The sequence below is a fragment of the Micromesistius poutassou genome (assembly GCF_964030765.1).
Source record: "Micromesistius poutassou genome assembly, chromosome: 8".
NCBI classification, from domain to species: domain Eukaryota; kingdom Metazoa; phylum Chordata; class Actinopteri; order Gadiformes; family Gadidae; genus Micromesistius; species Micromesistius poutassou.
Window position 1 is genome coordinate 15,145,234 of NC_140278.1, and position 23,145 is coordinate 15,168,378.

Below are 23,145 nucleotides of genomic sequence, written 5' to 3' on the forward strand. Positions count from 1 at the left end.
GACCAGTGGTGTTGTCCCACTTGATCTTGAAAAATGATCTAGCAATATAAATTTGTAATATTATTTTGTACTTTTTCAATTAAAGCTGTTCCTTGATTATTGGCTCGGTTCCACGCCTGCATCTTCAAACAAATCCCCTGAATCTTTCATTTTCTCCCATCTTCTGTCTTCTGTGTTGTACATGCACAATACAATCTACTCTCTCTCTCTCTCTCCCCCCCCCCTCTCTCTCTCTCTCTCTTTCTCTCTCTCTCTCTCTCTCTCTCTCTCTCTCTCTCTCCTCTCTCTCTCCCTCTGCCTCTCAACCTCAGTCTCTCTCTCCCTCTTTCTAAATGGGCTGTTCTGTTGGCCGCCCTGTTGCAGATGTTAATGGCCATCAGACAGACTGGCTTTATTTTGGCATCCCGTGTCCTTCTGCATTTTAAAATCGAGAAAAGGACAAAAAGACCTTCAATGAGTAGCGTAGATATATTAACGTTACACAATATTTGCATTTTGAGAAATGCAAATATATATATATTTTTTGGGGAAAAAAATAAATAATGGAAGGAGGAATTTTTAAGTCAATGTAACCAGGCTGAAATATGCATTATATCAAACTGTTATTGCGTTAAATGTTAACAGTTTATAAACAGTTGATCTGCACTGTATCTTAGTGAACCGAGCTAGTCTAGCATATCAAGCAAAACTAGCATACTGAGCTAAATCTGCGCATCAAGCTCAACTACCGAATTGAGCAAAACAAACGTATCAAGCTCAATTAGCCTTTTGAGCCAAACTAGCATATCGAGCTCGGCTAACGCATCAAGCTAAACAAACATATTGTACACTGATGCGCCATCGCTGGTCCCCGGGGACAACAAGGGGCTGTGTGTGCGGTGACTTGGCTGTGTTTGGCACTGGGCTGTTTCCAGAGAAGACTGTGGAGCGCATTCAGCCATCTGTGTTCCTGACCCCCACGACATGGGGACCAGGGGGACAGGAAGTCGTGTGACGGCCCCTAGCAGCATCCTCCGGGCCCTACACACACACACACACACACACACACACACACACACACACCAGGAACAAGGGCGGCATTGTTAGAGCCTTAGCCTCTCGGTCCCCACAATGAATAACAGGCAACAGACAGATAAACACACACATTCACACAAAGACACAAAAATAAACTCACAAACGCACTGTATACACTCAGAAACTGAACACACCTACACGCAAATTAAAGAGAACATGAACACAAATTATATAGTCTTGTGGTTTTCAAATATTGCTCAGCTGCAGGGGGGGCCCAAGGCAAAATTATCCAAATTTTTCCAAAAACATATAATTGCATGCTATTGCCTACATGTATTTTCAGTTTCATCTATACACTTCATCATGGACTTTTCATATTCTAGGATTTGTTTTTGAATTTGTAGGCAGTTTGCCCTCATTCATACTTCATTTCAGAATGATTCATACTTCATTTCCGAATGATGAAAGGTGTAGAACACCTTTGTAAGCAATCCATCTCGTTTTTCTTTTTGGTGATTCATATTACTGTGACGTAATGCGTTTGTTTCTCAGGGTCAAACAAACAAAAAAAGAAACTTGTACGTTGAATGAAGCACTAAAACATAGCCACCTAGTGCACCTGGGTTCTGGGTTCTTCAAGTTTAGCAGTTGCTATGATCAATGGCCTCATCAAAGTTTTAAATTGATTCATTGCAGTTGACTAATGAATAATAACTGTCTTCTGTCAATTGGTATAAGTTATGTTTTAAGATAACATCAAAGCTACAACCGGTTATTCTTCTTAGTGTCCCCTTGAGGTAAGAAGTGTTTCTGCTAACTGACAAGGACACTAAGTCGTAAAACCGAAGTTCTAGCCGTTGTATGGGTAGGCCCGGGGCGGTCACTGGCCATCGGGATGTTCGGGAGGTTTTCCGGTGGGCCGGTCCACTTTCAAATGTATTTTGGCACACTTGGGTGGGAAAAAAATACTTTGACCATTATTTTATCTTTTCCTAAAGTAGACGTTCTTCATTCATCTGACATTTCAGCCCCAGCATCGCAGTATATATATATATATATATAATGAATAATAACTATATATATATATATATATATATATATATATATATATATATATATATATTTTATATATATATATATATATATATATATATATATATATATAGGGATTATACAATGTACGGTAGTTCACCCCTCCCAATTATTTGAGTTGGTTTGGTCCATGTTGCGTCTTTTCTTGAGCGGTAACAGAAAAGAATTGTGATTGTGATTGAAGAATCACAAGAATTGTGATTGTGGAGGGCAGGAAAAAGCCAGGAGGAGCCGAAAAGCAGGGCACTGGAGGAAGATGCCGCCAAATGTGCCGAAATAAACAACCTGTTTGAAGGACATGCACAAGTTGCAGCCAGTAAAGAGAGATGTGGATCAAATTATTAATTAGCAACATACGTAATTTAGCTATTTGTGCTATGTTTGCAATGCCAACCTGAGCATACAAGCTTGAACCAATTCATCATTAGTCTAGTTTATTTTGTTAAGCCATATGACGAATCACAAATATCATTTGTGAAAATCAACATGTAAACTCCAGATAAGTAAGTAGCCCAAGCAATAAAATAACCCCTTCTTTTTTTGTAGCATCTGAAGAGATAAGCCAGTCCGACGCTGAAGAGGCAAACTGGACATATTTCATGTAAAATATAATAGACAGAAAAAACGTGAAAGATAGTAGGCTAAATTACATAAAATATTTGGTAGCCGCAGTCCAGCGCCGGTCTGATGGTGATGTGGTGAACCCGATAGACAACATGAAGAGGCCAGCACTGAGGGGACAGGTAGAGAGGACTTTGGAAAAATATATTTATATTAGGCCTATTTGATATAAGATAACCCACACATGACATGATGCATTGAAATTATCCCAAATATGTAATGGGTTAACATTGTATGTTTTATACATAATTGATAGTTAAAGTAAGTTTTTTCTTATAAACTGATTCTTGAGGTAGATTTTTCATTTGCCAAACATTGATCCAATATACAATAAAAAGGGATAGCAAGTGTTTTGCGCTTTTAATTTATTCAAATTCTTCCACCCCTGAAAAAAGTGGGCCGGTATGGGCCTGAAACTCCCGGGCTGAAAATGGGTCCCACTCCGGCACTCTGTATGCATATTTACCAAATCAAAAATGCTGGAACCAATCCCGAATGTCGCATAATAAATATGTAGCTTATCTAAAACTGAACAGAAAAGTCTTGAAAATGCAGCCGAAAATTTCATCCTCTGTGATGCCTGAAAGCCTGCAGCATGTGGTTTCAGTCGCACGAGTGTCTGAATGTGGGTGTGTTTCCTGTTCGGACAGACCGCGGAAGAAAGGTGTGAATGGCCAACCGGTTTGACCTGACAGTATAGCCCTGATGCGGCATCAGTTAGCACGGCACTGGTGCAGAACTCTGGGAATGAAAACATTGGGAGAAAAAAAAAAACATTCACACACACCAGCCAGGGTCACAAACACGGTCACTGCCAAAGGCAGGCGCCTTCAGGCTCTCAGTAAGTCAGCTTTTTCTCAAACACAAAGTCAAAACTCCTTTCCCACCACCAGCCCCCCCCCCTCCCCTGTTTTTCACTGGCTTTTATCATCCGTCTCCCAAAGCTCCCCCATGGACAGACAGGTTTTCAGCGCTGTGAGAGAGAGATCGCCCTTTCAGGCTTTTCAAAAGCAGGTAGCTGACAGCTTGGAAAGGTGCCCCCCTTCCCCCTCAACCCCCTACCTCCTGTCTGTACCTCTTGTCGACCCAGACATTCCTCTATCCCCCCCCCGACAGGTACATGCGGGCGGCTAGGGCCCCTTACATGCCACTGCAAGTGTTACTTCTATTTATTTTTTATCTAGGATTCTGAATTGGGCTGGATTTGAACTTTCAACCCTCCCTGGAATGCCTCTTTCTTCTCTCGTCAGCCCCACATGGTGTGCTGATAAGAAAACACTATATATCATGTGAAGTGAACCGGTGAGGCTGATTGTCTGCCTGTCTTTCAGAAGCCTGAGGAACCTATTGAATTGTCTCTCTGTACACACAAAACTACTGCTACTGAGTAGGCAAATACGTCTTACTTGTTCATTTTGATTGTTTCTAATCATTTGAAACATTTGGTTTAAGTCTGCCTCAGCATTAACACACACAGGACTCAGAAACAATGTGTAATGTATATAATACAATATACAGTATGTTTATATATGTACGTATATAATGGTGGAAAATGGCGTTTGTACAATTATTATTATTATTGATATCACAGCACAGTTTTTGCGGTTTCTCACATAACACACAAGGGCCATTAATCTGACACAATGTAGAGCATTCTCCTATTGCGTGTCTTCCAAGGTTTAGACGGGGAGTTTGTAGTAGAAGACCTAACCATACACAGGATTCATTCATGGGCCATTGAACAGCAATGAAATTAAAGGATGTCCTAGAAATAGTTATAGCTATAAAAGTATGATGTATGTATCTTCCAACTACAGGGACATTATATATGTTATAGTTAACTTAATCTCTTGAGCAGAGTGATAAAATGTTGATCAATTCTACTAAACCATCTCTTGTCCTAGCATTCCTGAAATGACCATATCTTCAGTCGGTCCAAGTCTTTAGATATATGTACAATAGTCCCAGTCCCAGATCATCCATAGCAGCCATCAAAAACAACATTACAGTCCAAGCAGGCCTGTAAAGGGCATGTCAATAACTGCACTAACGATTACAACAAAACATCCCCTATGTATCCATGTATATAAAATCCCCTAGTCCATGTATTTCCCCAGACTGCCCATGGCTACCGCATCTTGTTTAATTGAGTTATTGCCATGGGAATAAATTAGTTTTTTGCTTGGTTGGTTCTGATCTTGGGGTATCTATACCTCAGACCAAAAGTAGTTGTAGTTGGATGTAGTTGTAGTAGTTGGAAGTCCACTGAAAGTGGATGGCTGTATCCATGCAGCCCATCCATTTAACAGAGATTGCGTCTAGGCCAGATGAGATTTCCCACTGCAAAAAAGCACACAATACATTGGAAAGCAATTATCCTAGGTTTAATGCATGCATACATTAGACTCCTCTCTAGCAGAGTGAGTCCAGAATACAGTTTGACAGGGTTATTTATACCATTTCAGATCCTCCCCATATTGCAGATGTCAATAATCAACTCAAGTGATGTTTACCCAAGACACAGAGGTGCCTGTGTTTTTATCAAGGAGTGCCTAAGAGGATGTCTTCTCCTTTGTGACCCGTTTACCCAAGTACGAAGGTTAACACTATTGGTTGACTCTAAGGAAGGTAGGCCAGCGACCCATAGAGAAGGGAAGGTGGGACCACTGACCACAGCACAAGGGCATTGATTCTAAGGAGGAAGGTGGGACAGCTGACCAGAGCACATGGGATAACATTTTGACGACATCGCTCACTTGTGAGGTGGCTGAATCAAGCACAAAGGTCAATGAATAGTTGACTCTGGAAAGGCAGGATGGCAAGACAATACACGAAAGGAAAGAACAAGGCCTAAGTTATAAAAAACAAACAACATGTCGATTTTCCCATCACACAGGTACAGGTGGTGCAGGCCAGCCTTCAGCTCCCTGTGATTTCCCACAGGTCTTCACAATTCTTCCAAGTTATTCTTGTGAGTGATTTCTGAATCCATCCATTCCTTGATGAAACCTGTTTCATGACTCCACTTTATCCTATCCCAGATTAGTTTTACTCAGCAAGAATATTCAATACAAGAATTTAGGCATAGTGTTAGATTTCAGCGTAATTTCCTGACATGCTCCTTGGCTGTCGATCCCTCTTCTCGCCGAACCGAGGGTTTGGGGCGAGTATTATAATAAGAAAATGTAAATAACAAAAGAACAGAAGCAGTCTCTCCCTTGATAAGATATATGGCCCTGGCTATGCCCCAGACGACCAGGTTGGTTCGTCCTTGTTGGGACATAACAAATGGAGGAATGTTGGAAATAAAATAAAATACACCAATATTCTACAATAGAGAAAGCAATAAAGATAAAAACAAAAATAAATTATAAACTACTAATCAGTTCACAATTGAACATATTTCAATTAAAATGTGATTAACTTCTTGTCTTGCAAACTCAAACGCATTCCTTTCTGAAAATGTTGAACTCTTTCACAGAACTTATTAAGCACTAAGATCCTGCAGCAGCAGCTCAGGAGGTAGAGTGGGTTACAAGGTTACAACGCTCCTCCTAGCTGAGTGTTGAGGTGTCCCTGAGCCTAACACCTGACACCTAATCCTAACCGCTCTTGACGAGCTGCCTGTGGCCATGTATGGTTGAAACTGCCGTCAGTGTGTGAATGTGTGTGTGAATGGTTGTAAGTCGTTTTGGATAAAATCGTCTGCAAAATGCCCTAAAATTTAAACATCAAACAATATTTTTCTCATCAAATAATGTCATTTTAAACGTTCTCACAAGCCTTATCAATGCTGTGGTGGCGGCGGTCCAAATCCAGAGTTCTAGGAGATCAACTTTTTCAGCAGTAATAGTCATTTCAAAGAAATCACAATAGCCAACATCAGAGTGCCATGCCTCAGCTCCAAAGGCAGAAGGGTGCTGGAGACCAAAAAGGATATATCATCCATTATGAGCATCTCGCCTGTTTGAGAAGAACAGATTCCCTCTCAGGAGGGATTTTGGTTTTATTCATACATCATATCAACATCACCATATCCTTGGTGTCGTCGTATGTCATGTAGTACAGGTGTGTTTTTCATCTTCCAGTTTATGCCTGCAGCCCATTTTAACCCTTTGGTCCTGACCCTGATGGATGAACTTCTGAGTAGATCAGATTAGCCCCTGGGTGGTTGGAAGGTTCAACAGGGGAACAGGGTTCATGCCGCTGAAGCCCGTGGAATTTGTGAGATTTGTAGAAAGATGGAAGATCTTAATTGAGGCAATGCTGCAATTCTCCTTCATGCATACACACACACACACACACACACACACACACACACACACACACACACACACACACACACACACACACACACACACATACACACACATGCAAACAGGGTTTGAGCGATAAGGTTACTTCTTTTTTTTATGTGTCAACATTAATGTGTCAATAACTTTAGCAAGGAGACAATAGCTCCTTGCTAAAGGGGAACTTTTGACACTTGAGACGTGCAGTAAACGTGTATGGCCAGACTACACCTGCAACAGCACCCCAGCGTTGTGTAACCGACGTGTCGCGTCTTGCGTTTATCTGCATCTCATCAGGAACCTCTGATGTGTGGGCCTCTGCGGAGCCATACCTTAACACACATACACATACACATATACACACATCCACTACTACTCACATACACACACACACACACATCCACTGCACGCCCACAACAGGCTCTTCATGTGGCTCTATCTCCTCCACCTTACTGATGGAGGAGATTGTGTTAGCTATGGGCCCCCGGAGCCAATCTGATGGTGTGACAAGAACTGGAAAGGTGCACACACACACACACACACACACACACACACACACACACACACACACACACACACACCTGGGTGACTGGGATGCCATGGTTGGTTGTGGGGGCGGCGGTTGGGCTAGAAGATGCAGAATTTAAGAGGTTGAGGAGGTTAACGATGGAGAACTCTAGAGAAGAGAAGGTTAGAGATGGTTGAAGCCATTTATTCTACGAATCAAAAATGCTTGTGTACGCGAGTCTTCCCAACCACGCGTGACTGCCTGTGACACCATACTCACTAATTGCAACTTCAGGCAGGTATTTGCACACCTGCCCAAGAGTGCTATCTCTGACAGATGAAATGCAGAGTTTTTGTTCCTGCAGGTTGACCTGTTGACTTGCAAAGAATGTAGGCTAGATTTTACAACCGACTAGACCTGTTGATGGGTGACCACGTGCCCACTGTCACATGGACTATTGGCGCGGCGAAGGTATTCTGCAAATGCAAACAAATTGGCCTCATAATTAGAGCAGACATGCTTTCCGGTGCATTTTTCAGGTGCACTGATGGAAATATACAGCTTTACATATTTCTATAAAAAGTCTTTAAAATGAAACCTGTGTACTTTGTACTGTTATGTTTTGGCTTCGATGAAGAACGCATACCAGGTGTTGGTTTATTGATTTTAGATTTTTAGATTTTTGTTTTTTTGTATCATTTTGATGCAGCAATCCAATGGGAAAATTCATAACACGCAACAATATGGGTTGCCTCATGTTACATTGGGCTTCAAAATATTGAAAAACATATAGGCCTATACACCAACGCCTATTTCCAAACCTCTGCTCCGAGTCCTTTGTTTGTACGATTTGAATGTTTTGGGCAGCGTTGACGCCTGTGGTCTCAGGTGGTCATGTTTAAGATTCCCCAAAACCATAACAGCATTCCTGTCATGTGTGTCGTCCTGTTAATGTGGGCACAGTCGGCCTACTGATGACACTGGTGATAGCAGAACTGAGTGACGCTATCGACTATCGTTATCTGTTATAGTGAAGCAGAGACACAACGCCAATACAATGGCATTGTGTCTTTGTTTAACTACTGTATGTGGTTTATAGATTATGCAATTTAAACCACATACAGTAATTAAACAAAGACACAACGCCAATACAATGGCATTGTGTCTTTGTTTAACTACTGTATGTGGTTTATAGATTATGCAATTTAAACCACATACAGTAGTTAAACAAAGACACAACGCCAATACAATGGCATTGTGTCTTTGTTTAACTACTGTATGTGGTTTATAGATTATGCAATTTAAACCAAACCAATGGGTTTTTTTAACCTAGGGGCCATTTTGCTTCCAAACACTAGATGGGGCTCGATGGAAAAACGTCACGAGGTCAAGGAAAGACGTGAAGGCCGCATAAGACCCTAGTGGGGGTGGTGTGTGGTGTGTCTGCCGTGCCATGGTGAAGCTACAATGTTCCGGAGATAGGCTATATTTTTATATATATAATTTTTTTTGACTTTATTATTATTATTATTATTATTATTATTATTATTATTAACTGATTATATAAAAGTGGCTACATAAACTATAAATACTAAATACTAAAACAGGAATGGTTTCACTTCTTCAGACCCACGCCCATAACACCTACCATCGGATAATTATGTTTTTTTGCTAGTGTGCATTTGGATTCCCTTAGCACAGTGGTTGTCTATTTATGAATTCTCATTCACATCTTTCCTTGACCTGATTACGTCTTCCATCAAGGTCAAGTAAAATGGTTTAGGAAAGGAAGAGGACGTAATTGTTTTTACTATTCGATACAGGTGGGTATCCTCATCAGTTCCATAAACTATAAATAGAGACGTGCAAGGAGCAACATTTTGCAAACATTTTTCAAACATTTTGGACTGCAGCCTGCAAAGGGACCCTTGTCTTTTGGCTGTACTGTGCAATCATGTGGTGAGTACACAAGATAATGTTACAATTAAAGCAGAATTGCCCCCAGTTAACTTAGCTTATTATTACTACTGCAGAGGAAATTTATATGGATATGAGTGGAATGGATGTAATCCAGTGGTTCACAAACATTAGTCAGACCCATTTTACAAAACAAATGACAAATTAGCAATGAATCTCCTCATGCAGTACCCTTTTTTTTTTTTTACACGGATTGCTGCATGTTTGTGCAACTACGTGAAAAGAAGCAGACAAATGTGCAGCAATTCGTGTTGAAAAAATGTTGTTGTGTGTCCGCCGAAAAAGACAAATGTCCAGGTGAGATTAGTTATTTAAGTTCGGGTGTGGCCACACACCCCTTAACACTATGGGGCGTGGTCAGGGTTGTAAATATCGAGGAGGAGCTACGACTGACTCAAATCTAATTGGTGGCAGAGGCCCCGGTTGGTGGGTGTGGTCCGGCTAGTCACAAAAACAAAACAAGTTGAATGAACTGTTGGGTCTGTCTGCAGGTTTCTCTCTGCAACCCTCACAGCACTTGGTCCCGTTCCTCTGCACTGCGAGAGAGAGCGAGGGGGAGAGAGAGAGCAAAGGGACAGCTTGAAGAGATAGTTCCGTTGTGTGTGTGTGTGCGTGTGGAGGAGTGTTCAGTAGGATTAGATCTTTTGGTTTTCTTTCTCTCTCTCTTTTTCTCTCTCTCTCTCTCTCTCTCTCTCTCTTTCAGCCAGGCTTTAAAAGAAGAAGTTTCCCACGGCTACAGCCCCCATAGCCCTAGCCGACATGTCCGGTGCGGCCACCAACATGCGGGTCAAGCTGCCGGTGATCTGCCTGGTCCTGCAGATCATCCTCATCATCCTCTTCGGCGTGCTGGTGCAGTACGACCACGACACGGACGCTAAGCAGTGGCACAAGGGCAACCAGTCCGACTACGAGAACGACTTCTACTATCGCTACCCAAGTGAGTGCAGAGGAAAGGTCAAAGGTTACCTGGGAGGGAGTGGCAGCTCCAGAGGCCACGTTCTGGAAATGTGTTATTTTTTACGTGTTTGTTGTACTTGAATATGGGTTTGAGTTGAGGTGGACTTTTTTGGTCACAAAGGCAATATTTTTAAGGATGTTTCACAGACATTTACAGGACAATCAATAAACAATGATTTTAAAAGTTGAAGAAGGTACAATTATTTATAATATATGCTATCGCAGAAGAGTTTTGAGCTCTTATTTGAAATTCTATAACCTAGAGGCCAAACTCAAGTTCTCAGACCTTGTTCTATATTTGAGGAAAGTGCACAGAAACTCAAAGCAATCCAAGGTCATTCACACATTTCTTACATGCTTTAATGTTGCCAGATACAAAAGTTCAGTTCAGTTGTTATATTCAATTCCCGCTCCTCAATCAGTGTCTAACAGTGGAGGTTGGTAACACGGTGGAGCACATTTAAAGTCTCCAAATAGGCTCCTAATGGGACAGGGCTTGCTTACTGAGAAGCCATTGTTCCTTGTGATTGGATCACAAAGCGTTCTTCTGGTCCACCGATGTTCCCAACGCTTTGGGGAAATGTTTTCCCCATCATTATTTACTTCTACAGTTTACATAAAGATGCTGCAGGTTACGCCTAAACAGGTTTTCAGTTTTGTTGGCACAGTGAAACACAGGACAGATGATTAGCCCTCACCACTAGAAAGATGTGAAGCCCTTCATCACCTCCATAACAAAAATGTGTCTGTTATGCTAATTGGAAACATGTTTTTTAACTTGAATTATTATAATTCTGTGTTGATCTTCTAGTGATCTTGATCTGAGAGAAAACTGGGTAATCTGGTTCCCATCTTGGCAATAGATGCTGTTTGGAGCAATTAAGTGCGGTGTGTGTGTGTGTGTGTGTGTGTGTGTGTGTGTGTGTGTGTGTGTGTTCTTGACAGGTAATTAACCTGATCCCAACCTCCTTGGTGTTTGTCCAACCTGTTGGAACACATCCTTTTTTCCCTCTCTTACGAAGACAGATCCTTCTGGAGGTCTGTCTTCGTCTCTTCTGGTCTCTCAGGTATTTAGGGCCTGGGGGGGCCGTGCTGGGGGGTTCTTCAGCAGCATCTGAGAACTGGTGAAAGAGGTTCATTAGGAGATGGGTGGGGCCATGGAGGACAGAGATGTACTGAAGAATCACTGACTCAATTTGACATTGTATGCTACATATTGGCACACACTCATTTGACCTAATTACATCCATCAAACATTGAATCAACAATAAAACGTTGACTTCAGTCTGCTGACTAAGGGAGAGCCGCACCCCCCTGCAATATTTATGTGGCTGTTAACGCTTCAAACGCAAGCTTGTTTAAAATGATGGCAATGAACTAATGGCCAGTTTCTTCATCACCACTCAAAACAAAGAACATAGTCATTTGAGCCGTGGAGGTATCCGCTTCGGGCTAAAATCTTTGTCTCCTTTTTAATTATCTAATTATGCCACTGGCTCCTCAGACGCCGCGGCCGGTAGGGTGCCGGCGGGCGTTTTGCTCATAGCTCCTCTTCTCCCTGCAAGGTAGTGAGTGATTGACACCCCGTAGCACTCCGAGGTCAGGTAAACAGCAGGAAGCAGAGTCGAGGTTTATCAGAGACAATGATTAACCACACACATCTTCTGCTGTGTTGTCCCATGATGAGCTGGACGGAAATCCCTTTCATAATTCAGAGCATCTTTTCACCCAACTCAGCCCATAAGAGTTCCCCCTCGTCCCCTGAATGCCTGTTCTCACCTCCGGCTCACCCCTGTCCTGTGTTTCAAGCAGTGAGTCATTGCTGGGTCTTCTTTAGGTGATCATCAGCGGAACCGCTCCGTCTATAGGTGGCAGGCGACGTTCCTGTATGAGATAAGATTTTTATAACAACTTGGGGAGATGAGGATGGTTCCCACACTGTGCAATTGATGCAAACATAGAGAGTAGCATGCAGAGCAGCCACAACCTGAGAAAATAAAGCCTAAGAAAATACAGATCACTTCATGGTTTTGTTTGTCTCGTGCACTGAGCCAACAGATGTCTGTGGTGCAGGACTGGAAGTTCAGCTTTGGACAATGGTTAAAGTCAATTGTAAAGGAGAAAATAAAAAGCGTATTTGTTTGTACTTGAATGCATGCTGGGTAGGGTGCATGTAATTGTTGAAGTCGACACGGTCGCACACACATTTTTACGAGGAACTCTTATCACTCGTTCCCATCGCGGTGAGCCGGTTTCCTGGAGAGGATGGCAAGATGTGCATCTAGGTCACACTGCCCAACAGGGACCCCCCCCCTCCCCATGCCAGTGGTCATCACCATGACAACACTAGTCTCCGCACAATGATATATTGTGCAGCAGGTTTGGCAGGACAGTAGGAAGACCAATCTGTTTGTGATATGTCGACAGGAGAGGACAGCATCAAAAAATGTTAATAACTCCAGGTTAAGAAAGTCTCCTTTTGCAAAACTGTGGATGGGTAAAAACTTTGCATAATCCTGAATGTCTAGTACTCAAGCAAAACCCCTGGTTTTAACCATTTCTTACATTTGGAAGAAATTGACAGCACCCAACTTACAATCGAATACATACATACACTATTTTGGAGCGGTATCTACAGTAGCGATAGCTTCTTTTTTCCTGAGCAGACTTGATCTTTATCCTTTTAGCCTTTAATTCTCTGTGGGTCTGTATCAACCATACCTGTCCTGGGTGCCTGCTCCTTGCTAGATAAACACCCCCCTAAGGAGCTGTATGGCTCGGGTCCAGGCACTTTGAGTGCCTCTTCATGGACCTGTTTAGTCACAGACCCATTAACCCTCTGAGGGTGGTTTGTGATTTGATAAGGACCAAACTCCTAACAGGCTTTGGCCTTTTGATTTAGTATAATAGAGAAGAATAAGGAATTTATACAGACAACAAGCAACAATAACTGAGAAAAATATTTTCAGTTAAAATTGAGGGCAGGATAGTGTAAGGTGTTCCACCACCAGCTAAAGAGTAGAAGGTTCGATCTCCCAATGTCCAAAGTCTACCTGTAGGCTTCCTTGAGCAAGACCCCATAACACTTACCTGTTCATAAAAACATGGATCAGAAATCCCTCCATGCTGCCTTGGATCAGAATCTGTGTAATAAAGAGACCGGAACGTTTGTGTTGCAAACCGTTTTGTTGTGTGTTTGTTCGCCAGGTTTCCAGGATGTGCACGTGATGATCTTCATCGGCTTCGGCTTCCTGATGACTTTCCTGCAGCGCTACGGCTTCAGCAGTGTGGGCTTCAACTTCCTCATCGCCGCCTTCTCCCTGCAGTGGGCCACGCTCATGCAGGGCTTCTTCCATGGCATGCACGGCGGCAAGATCCACATCGGAGTGGAGAGGTGTGTGTGTGCGTGTGTGTGTGTATGTGTGTGTGTGTGTGTGTGTGTGTGTGTGTGTGTGTGTGTGTGTGTCAAAGTAGAAGCTTTCAACATTTCTTTAAACTTGTTTTACGCCCACTAGGGGGCGTTTGGCACTAACAGGGTGCAGAAGGTTACCGTTTTATGTGACACAACATTCCTTGTCTGATATTCAGCTGGCAAAGGGATTCTGTAATCCATGCAAACACAAATTCTCATGCGCAAACTTTCTCATCACTCTCACGAGCACACTTTCATTTTATTCTCTCCATATTCTCGTGCCTAGTCTAGGCCATGCAGTACTACAGTATTACTGTACTGCACACTTTAACCTGTGTTAAAAGCCGTATGGCTCACCTGGTTCTGTCTCGGTTCTGTCTGGTCCAGTATGATCAATGCAGACTTCTGCACGGGCGCGGTGCTGATCTCGTTCGGGGCGGTCCTGGGGAAGACCAGCCCGGTCCAGCTGCTTGTCATGGCCATGTTTGAGGTCACCCTGTTTGCCGTCAACGAGTATATCCTACTCAGTCTCCTGGGGGTACGTAACGTTTTGGTTATTATTCAGTATAAGAAAATTCCCCATATCTACAAAAAATGTAGCATATAGCTCATTAGCTCAATATAGCTAAATTAAGAATTAGTTTTGAGAACTTCAATGTAAGCTTTGTCTGTTCTAAAAGTACTATGCTTCTGTCAGGTATAATGAGAAAGAACTAGCTTTTAAGTCTTAATTGTTTTCCATGCACATTTTCCCAAACAAAATCCAGTCGTCGATAAATTTGGTGTTAAGCGTAGCATATCCCTCAAGTTTTTCCCAAAAGTGTAAAAACCTCCGTCGCTCCCCTCCAGGCCAGAGACGCCGGTGGCTCCATGACCATCCACACGTTCGGAGCGTACTTCGGTCTGGTGGTGACCCGGGTCCTGTACCGGCCCAACCTCGACAAGAGCAAGCACAGGAACTCCTCCGTCTACCACTCTGACCTGTTCGCCATGATCGGTAAGTCCCTCATCGCGGTGCAAGGGCTCCACAGGTCTTATGTTCAGCTGGGTTGGGTTGGTCTCCGAGGGTAGGCTTGTAGGACTGCAACCAAAACCCACTGGGCAGACGTCTTCACGTGAATTGTGCAGATGTTTTTTTTTTTTAGAAAAAGAGAAAGGGGACTCTTTCTCTGCAGTTGTGGAGGAAAGTGATGAAGTTAAACTTCTATTATCTGATTGTTTTCGTTCAAGTAGTGATTCAAGGAGTCGAGAATATCTGAGATATGCAGACCTTAATATGAGGAGACTTTATGCTTTTCAAACATCGACCTTACATAATAAATCCCCCCCCCCCCCCCAGGCACCCTCTACCTGTGGATGTTCTGGCCCAGCTTCAACTCTGCTGTGACGGCCCACGGGGACGACCAGCACCGCACCGCCATGAACACCTACTACTCCCTGGCCTCGTGCACGCTGGCCACCTACGGCATGTCGGCCCTCACCGCGCACGACGGCAAGCTGGACATGGTGAGCACGCGGAGACCCGGGCGCCGTGGTGGTTTATCACGGGAGAGGTTCAACCATGGGAGCTTGAGTTTCAAGCTTTCCTCTTTGTTGCTCTTGACCAAATATTCTCACTATAATGTTAGAAGAGCACTAAAATGGCAGCTTGGAATATGCGTGACATCATGTGAAACCCTCCTATTTCAGCGTTTTGTAATTAAGTAGAAAGGCAACATTTATTGAGAGTGACAAATTGTAAATATTTAACTATTTTGGTGGTTTTTAGACTCTTCTACCCAACACATTATAGAGTTTATATACAGCTTGACAGAGGGCAGAGTAGCTTTGGGAGTTTAAATAAAACATTAAAATAAGTGGTAGTGAAGCACTTGAAAGGAGTAATTTGTACTCCTGTAATTACTTTGTAATTATAAGTGGTAGTCAAAGGCTTAGTATGAAGTTCATAATCTCCACAAAGCGAGACCTGTTGTAACGTAACATAAACAGCAACAGACAGCTATACCAGTCAGTAGAGATCAGTCTATGAACCATTCTGAGTCTGGTCAAAGAGCCGCTGCTGTCAGGATATCCTACACTGGATACTCGCCTGTTGCTATGAATCATTACTCGCATGGTATCAGTTAGAATGTCGAAACTGCCGTAGCCCCGGCAACTAGAACTGTCAATCATTTTCAGTTTGAAATGGAATTTCCCTGCAATGATAGTGATTGAGCCACAGGGGACAAGAGTGAGTGATCAAGCCTGAGGCGAAGGGAACGAGTTAGAGCGAGAGAGAGAGAAAGAGAGAGAGAGAGAGAGAGAGAGAGAGAGAGAGAGAGAGAGAGAGAGACAGAGACAGAGACGGGAGGGAGGGAGGGAGGGTGGGGTGGCGTGTGAGCGGGTGACACAATAAGGACAGTGATTGCTTCTAGCGCCTATCACCAACCTGCCATTAGTGCCTAAATCAATTGATCACATAAACTAACCTGTAAAGGGGGTTTGTCAATGACTCCTTACGTCACGTGGTGCATTCCGTCTCCCCAGCCCCACTCAGTCTTATCACACATCAACCCCAGCTATTGTTCAGAGGGTGCAGGTGGCGTCCACGACGCGTTTAACCTGCTGCCCTGGGCGGATCTATATCTACTATATCTGCTTACTTAATCACGGCCATCTTAGTTAAAAACGCTAGCTGTGTGCTACACCGATATCTCAATGGGCCTTATTCACCTGGTGGCCATCTTTGTTCTTAAAGTATTCAGTTCCACCCTAGAACCAAAATGGTCGCTAGGTGAATAAAGCCCATAGCCCATATTTTTTAAACGCTAAAGAATGAGTATTGGAGGTTGATATCTCTTATTATTGTTGCGCTCTCTTTGTCTCTGTGTCAGTCTGTGTCTGTCTCTCAAGTCTCTTACTTGCTTGCTCTATTTCTAATATTAACATATATATTTGACTATGATTATATTCTGGCAATAAGATATTCAACAATTGACTTTCGGTCTCCGCTCCAATATTTTCCTTTTTCCTTCAGGTCCACATCCAAAACGCTGCCTTGGCTGGTGGCGTTGCCATAGGAACCGCGGGCGAGATGATGCTGACGCCGTTCGGCTCCATGATTGTGGGTTTCCTGGCGGGAGTTATTTCCGTGCTTGGGTTCAAGTACCTGTCGGTAAGCAGCTACTGTTTGGGTTGGCGCTTCTTTATAAGCTCACAGAGATGGGGTGACCTGATAAATCACGTGGGACTTGGCTTTGAAACGTTAATGGTTGCATATTTTACAAATGAGTGTTGACAATAGGGACTGCTGTTCTTCTATAAGGAAAATTCCTTCAGACCGCTCAATAAAAGCACGGTGACATTAGTCACTGTGATTTGCTTTTGTGGAGCTGTCGGTGTTCACTTTCTGTCAATATTCACTTTGTGAGGCTTTTCAAACCAACAGTATTCGTACGTTGGCACCCTGTTCACCCCTTATTCGGCGAGACCATCTAAACGCCACCTCACTCCCTGCCTACTGTCCCCATCGCAGCCCATCCTGGAGAAGAAGCTGAATATTCAGGACACGTGTGGCGTTCATAACCTCCACGGCATGCCCGGTGTCCTGGGTGCCGTCGTCGGCGCCGTCACCGCTGCCTTCGCGACCACCGAGATCTATGGCGGCGGGTGAGTTGACCACGCCCCTACGGCTGATCTTGGAGGAGGAGGAGGAGGAAATACTCATCCAATGAAATCATACCCATTCTGTGTACACGAAAAACGAGTCTCCTGTCAATATAGGTCTGGTACAGTTTGTGGGAAGGCCTATTCAGGGGATGCTATAGGGATAGGTTAATTTGAAGGAGATCTTCTCCACTTGGTTATGAGTCTCCACTTTGAGATCTTTCTGGTCAAATGTCATCCAAAAGGAGAAAGAAATAAGCAATTGTGAATGTGTGTTCCAGCATGAATGACGTGTTCCCAGCGGTGGCCGATGGGTCGATCGATAGCTCCAAACAGGCGGGCCACCAGGCCATCTCCCTGCTGGTCACCCTGGGCATGGCCCTCTTCGGGGGCCTCATTGTCGGTGAGTCCGGCCCCCATATGCTTCTCATTCCATTGGCTAACTCACTATATCGGTTTGAAGTGCAGAGAACGGTTTCCATACACTGTATGGATCCATGAAATGTACTGTATGTCAGATAAAATGCATGTCAAACTGTATGTCAAAGGACATTTCACAGTGTGTTGCTCTTCTATTTCAAAACGTGGTATCGTTGCATCAGTATTAATAGACCGGAGTACTGTTTGGAATGTAAATGCCTTTACAGGGTCTTTATCATGAGATCCTTTGTACATTGTTTTTCTGTCCAGTGAATTTTAGCACAGTTATTTTGTATCAGCAGTTGAAACGGGTTGTGGTCTATCTATGCAGGGTTCATTCTGAAGCTGCCCATCTACGGCTCTCCTCCAGACACCATCTGCTACGAAGACAGCATCTACTGGGAGGTGGGTTCACCTTATCAGAGAGATGTAGAAAACATGCCGATAATGTGTTCAGAACAGCGGCGGCTTCTCCAGTGAGGAGAGGGAGGAAGATCCTCCTTAACATTGTTGAGAATAAAAATTGTAGATTGCCCAGACTACTGTAACGAATTAATGCCCTTAAATATGACTAATTTAATGCCTTTGTACGTGTAATGTTCGTTTCCCTGGGTAAAGGGACATTAGCACCCCCTATCGCCTATTGGATATTACTTCCAGGAGGACGTTCCTCCCTCAGCCTCCATTGACCATAGATATATACAGAACACTAGATGTCTTACGGCGGAGTCTAGAACGTCCGCACTGGCGGCCATCTTGCCCCAGTAAGCTCGCTCACCCATAACATTGTGTTGGTAGTGGTACATGTACTTTTTAAATAACCATAACTTAATCAATTTTCAACCGATTTTCAAACGGTTTGGTTTCTTACAAACTACTATTTGTAAAGGGAAATCTTGTACCTATTTTAGATTTTTCAGTTTTTTTTAGAACATAACATAATTATTCATACGTATGCAGTGTCATAACTACATCTCTGACGTTTATAACGAACCAAACCATTTGAAAATCGGTTGAAAATTGAGCAAGTTATGGTTATTTAAAAAGTACATGTACCACTACCAACACAATGTTATGGGTGAGCGAGCTTACTGGGGAAAGATGGCCGCCAGTGCGGACGTTCGACTCCATTGGCCAGCAGCGCGGCCGAGACATCTAGTGTTCTATATATACAGTATCTATGCCATTGACTCCCATTAATTTCTCGGGAACTACTGGCGGCCGGTGAGTTACATGGGAGTCAATGGGCAAGAGGAGGGAAGTCCTTTATTCTGAAATCACTTCCCGTTACTATCCCGTTTGGTATGACCAGGTCACTCAGTGCGTTTACATGACATGATGAAAGTGTATTGAAATTATTATTGGCTTAGTCCAACTATGATTGGATTATTAAGATGCATGTATACACCTTAGTCGAGCTAAACTCAAATTGAATTGGGTTACTCATAGTCGAATTAAGACCCCTAGATAATGTGATTCATAGTCGAGTTAAGAGTGCATGTTAGCCTAGTCATAACTAGACCTTCGTACTCATTTCATTCATACCGATGGTCTAGAACTGCTATAAAGACAAACAATTTCTCACTTGAAGGCGGGTGCTGTAGAAGTTTAAAACCTATTGGCTCTGCCCAGTGCCACTCCGGATCTGCCTTAACCAATCGCTAACGTTTGGTCGTGACATATTTCATGCTTAGCAAACTCCTTTACCACTAACGGAGCCAGCTGGAAAATTTAACTTTTCCCGAATCCCATGGGAAGAAGCGCCACAACATCTTGACCACCAACAAAAAAAAAATCTGGCTTTAATTTATCTATATTCTGCATAGTTTCCACAACAGACCGAATAGATTTCTCCATGGTCTTCCTGCTGCTTCCTGGTATTCGTTTGACTACAACTGAAACTCGAGCACAATCTGTACGTCACTGTTCTCAGGCCACGCCTCCTGTTCGCTGATTGGAGGGACAAACTTGAGGGAAAATAAATCGTTTGAACATACAGCACTCCCAGACCTAGTACTGAAGTGAAATGAAAATTGAGCGGAAGTACGGAGGCGGGCAGAACCAGGCTAAGTGCATGTACGGAGTCGAATTGGATTATGTGTTGAATTGCGTTCTCTGCACATGCTGAAGATCTTTTCCCGGGGCTGTGAGTCGGAAGTAGAAGGAGACGATAGTCGTGTTGTTGTTGTTGTTGTCGTCATCGGAAAACGAGAAACGGCGATTTATTTAAAAAGGTGGCGCAGAAGATGGAGGAAGCCGGTGAATGTAGTTACCCCCTAAAGAATACCCCCATAAGAATTGTGTCCCGGCCGCGGGAGCGCGCATGGCATGCATTCATTAAAGGAGGAAGCACAGACACTACGCTTCGATTTCACCCAAGGCTGAATTAAAAGTACATGTTTTTCTAAATGTGGGTCATCAACGAGGTTGTAAAGTAGTAACTCCGGGCACATCTGTCAAAATAAATGTTTTTTTCTCCCGACGTGTTTACGATCTTTATTCATTCATTGCGCCGCGGCGGGGAATGCCTTATACGGACAGGCGGTGGAGGGGCTGCTCCGGCGGGAGAAAGATGTTTTCAGTAGACAGCTGTCAACTCACTTCGGATAGGCGATTTATTTAAAAAGCTGGTGCAGAAGATGTAGGAAGCCTTTGTCGTGCCAATGTAGTTACCCCCTATAAAAAGGAGTGTATCATCATCAACATGCATTCAGTAGGCCTATACACTATGCTTCGATTTCACCCAAGGCTGAATTAAAAGTAGGCATAGGCCTACATGTTTTTCTAAATGTTTCTCATCAACGAGGTTGTAAAATAACTACAATCTTTATTCATTAATTGTGTTGCGGCCGAACTGACGGGGGTATTCTCTGATATTATGAATCTTACAGACTGCGTCGGGTTCTCCGACTCTCTGGTACTTAAGTAAAGACTCCTAGTGGGGTTTATCTCACCCATGGGGAAAAAGGAATTGGGGGAAATTAACTTTGGCTTTGACTCTCTGAAGTCCAGATTGAAACGAACATGGAGGAGAAAGCGATGTTTCAGCAGACAGCTGTCAGTTCACTTTGGGTCCATATCATTTCTCCGACGCTCCATTGTTCCGACCTCTCGGTCGACCTCTCGGACTCCTCCACCGGCAGAGCAGCCGGAGGAGTCGGCATACCACCGAGAGGTCGGAACAATGGAGCGTCAGAGAAATGATACGGACCCGAAGTGAACTGACAGCTGTCTACTGAAAACATCTTTCTCGAATGCTGCCTGAGTTTGTTGTTGCTGGTGACGTGAAGAGGTCAACCGGTGGCTCTATTACCACTAGTTGAAATGGGTACAGCGCCACCTATCGTACCGGGGCATGACACGCTTCGACCAATGAATCGATTGGCCGCCATGTATACCCACCGGACAATTGCAGTTGTCCAATTGCGGAGCATAGTCGAACTATGGCTTTAATCGGATTAAGCTGTGCATGTAAACGTACTGACTGATATCTTTGCAACATAAACAGCGAGGAGGATTGACTTGATCTATAAATGAAGTCCCTCAAAAACAATTGTAGCTGAAAATAAACATAACCAAATTACAACCAATAGCTTCAGTCATTGAGGGCAAAAATAGGCCCAATGATAGGCCCAGATTTTTCTATTTAGTTTTACAAATCAAGTGTAGGCCCGATTTGACTAATTGGCTTTGCGTCCCTTCTGCCCTAGTCCAAGACATGCTGCCCACCAGCTTTCAATGTACAATGCTGCCACTTGTGGATTTGTATCAATTTTATTCACATAATTATCCCTCCCTGCTATTTTGGAGTTCACCAAAATACCCTGAAACAACTTAATTCTCACATACTTATGCCACCATACACCACTAACAGTGCAAGCAGGCCAATGACAACCAAGCGCGCAGTCCTTCCTCCCTCACTTTAAAAACCACCAGCCGCCAGTGGTTCAGAATGCTTTGTAACAACAGAATCCTAACCAGCCTATCAAAATGGGTAGATTACTTTTGGGTACTTAAGTCTCAGGGTTCACACTATAATTGTGTGTTCACTGATGACAATTATTCCCCAATAATGCTATAATGTGCAGGCTTCTATAATTTGTTGATTATAGAAGCCTAATGTTGGCTAAATAACATTACGATATTAACATTACGCTAAGTAAGTACACTTCTTAACAATATTAACATGCAACTACAACTAGGCTACATGTAAAGGTAAAGGTAGTAACGTTTGAAGAGAAATGGGAGCAGTTTGTCATACAACCAGAAGAGGGGGCTCTTGCGACAATAATCGCTTATGGACTCTCAGCAGTTGTCTTACTAGAGTCGACCAAAAGGTGGAACAAGTTCCCCATTTTCTGTTCCACCTTGTTTATCCGAAGCCTATCAAGGCCTTACCAAACCATTTCCCCCATTCACAACTATCTAGCATTTCCCCCAAGGGCCAAATAATTGTATAATTTCATGATTTTATCGATTTTCTTGTTTTTTAATTTGTATTCTGTCCTGCGCCACAATTTGCCCAAAGTTCACATGATCACAATGATTCAGATACATTTGGGCACAGGGCAGAATACTGAGTTTTAAAAATCCAATATTAGGATTTAATGTAAATTACTTACAAAAATACAAAATTAATTGTCTGAATTATATGGGACGTTTTTTCTTTGTCCGTTCTTGCTCAAAGGTTCCTGGGGAGGAAGAGACGCATGATGACCAGCTGACCACCGTGAGGGCCGAGGAGGTTGAGAAGCTCAATAGTTAAACACACACACACACACACACACACACACACACACACACACACACACACACACACACACACACACACTGTAAGAGATCGTAATATATCCCAGCACTTCAGCAACATTCCTTTGTAGATTGTATAATGGGATATTGGTCAGGTTATCTTTGAACGCACAATACGTAGGCATTTGTCCATATGTTGACAATTTTCAAATCACTATGCAGATGGCGTATCTAGATGCAACCATGTTTAGCTATACATGTGTGCCTACTTTTAGATACAGTTAATGACGTGTTGGTGTGTTTCAATATCGAACAATAACGAAACTCTACGTTGTAAAGTGTCGCATGGTTTTTGCGAACCCATTTGTGCAGTGACGTTCAAGTGCCTTCTATCTACCACTAGAGGTCGCCCTGCAGCTATTTTACATGGTGCATCTGTTAATATGTGGTGAAGGGGA

The 23,145-nt window shown here is 43.2% G+C and overlaps 1 protein-coding gene across 1 annotated transcript; it reads left to right on the forward strand.

The window, feature by feature from the left end:
- Positions 1 to 10,263: 10,263 nt before the first annotated feature.
- rhbg (Rh family B glycoprotein) lies at positions 10,264 to 22,703 on the forward strand (the record flags this gene model as incomplete). The annotated part of the gene is made up of 10 exons (XM_084471549.1): positions 10,264 to 10,441; positions 13,669 to 13,855; positions 14,261 to 14,411; positions 14,723 to 14,870; positions 15,213 to 15,379; positions 16,890 to 17,027; positions 17,388 to 17,521; positions 17,800 to 17,921; positions 18,270 to 18,343; positions 22,626 to 22,703. 10 exons carry the CDS (start codon positions 10,264 to 10,266, stop codon positions 22,701 to 22,703), a joined length of 1,377 nt encoding a protein of 458 aa, XP_084327675.1.
- Between the last annotated feature and the right edge of the window lie 442 nt (positions 22,704 to 23,145).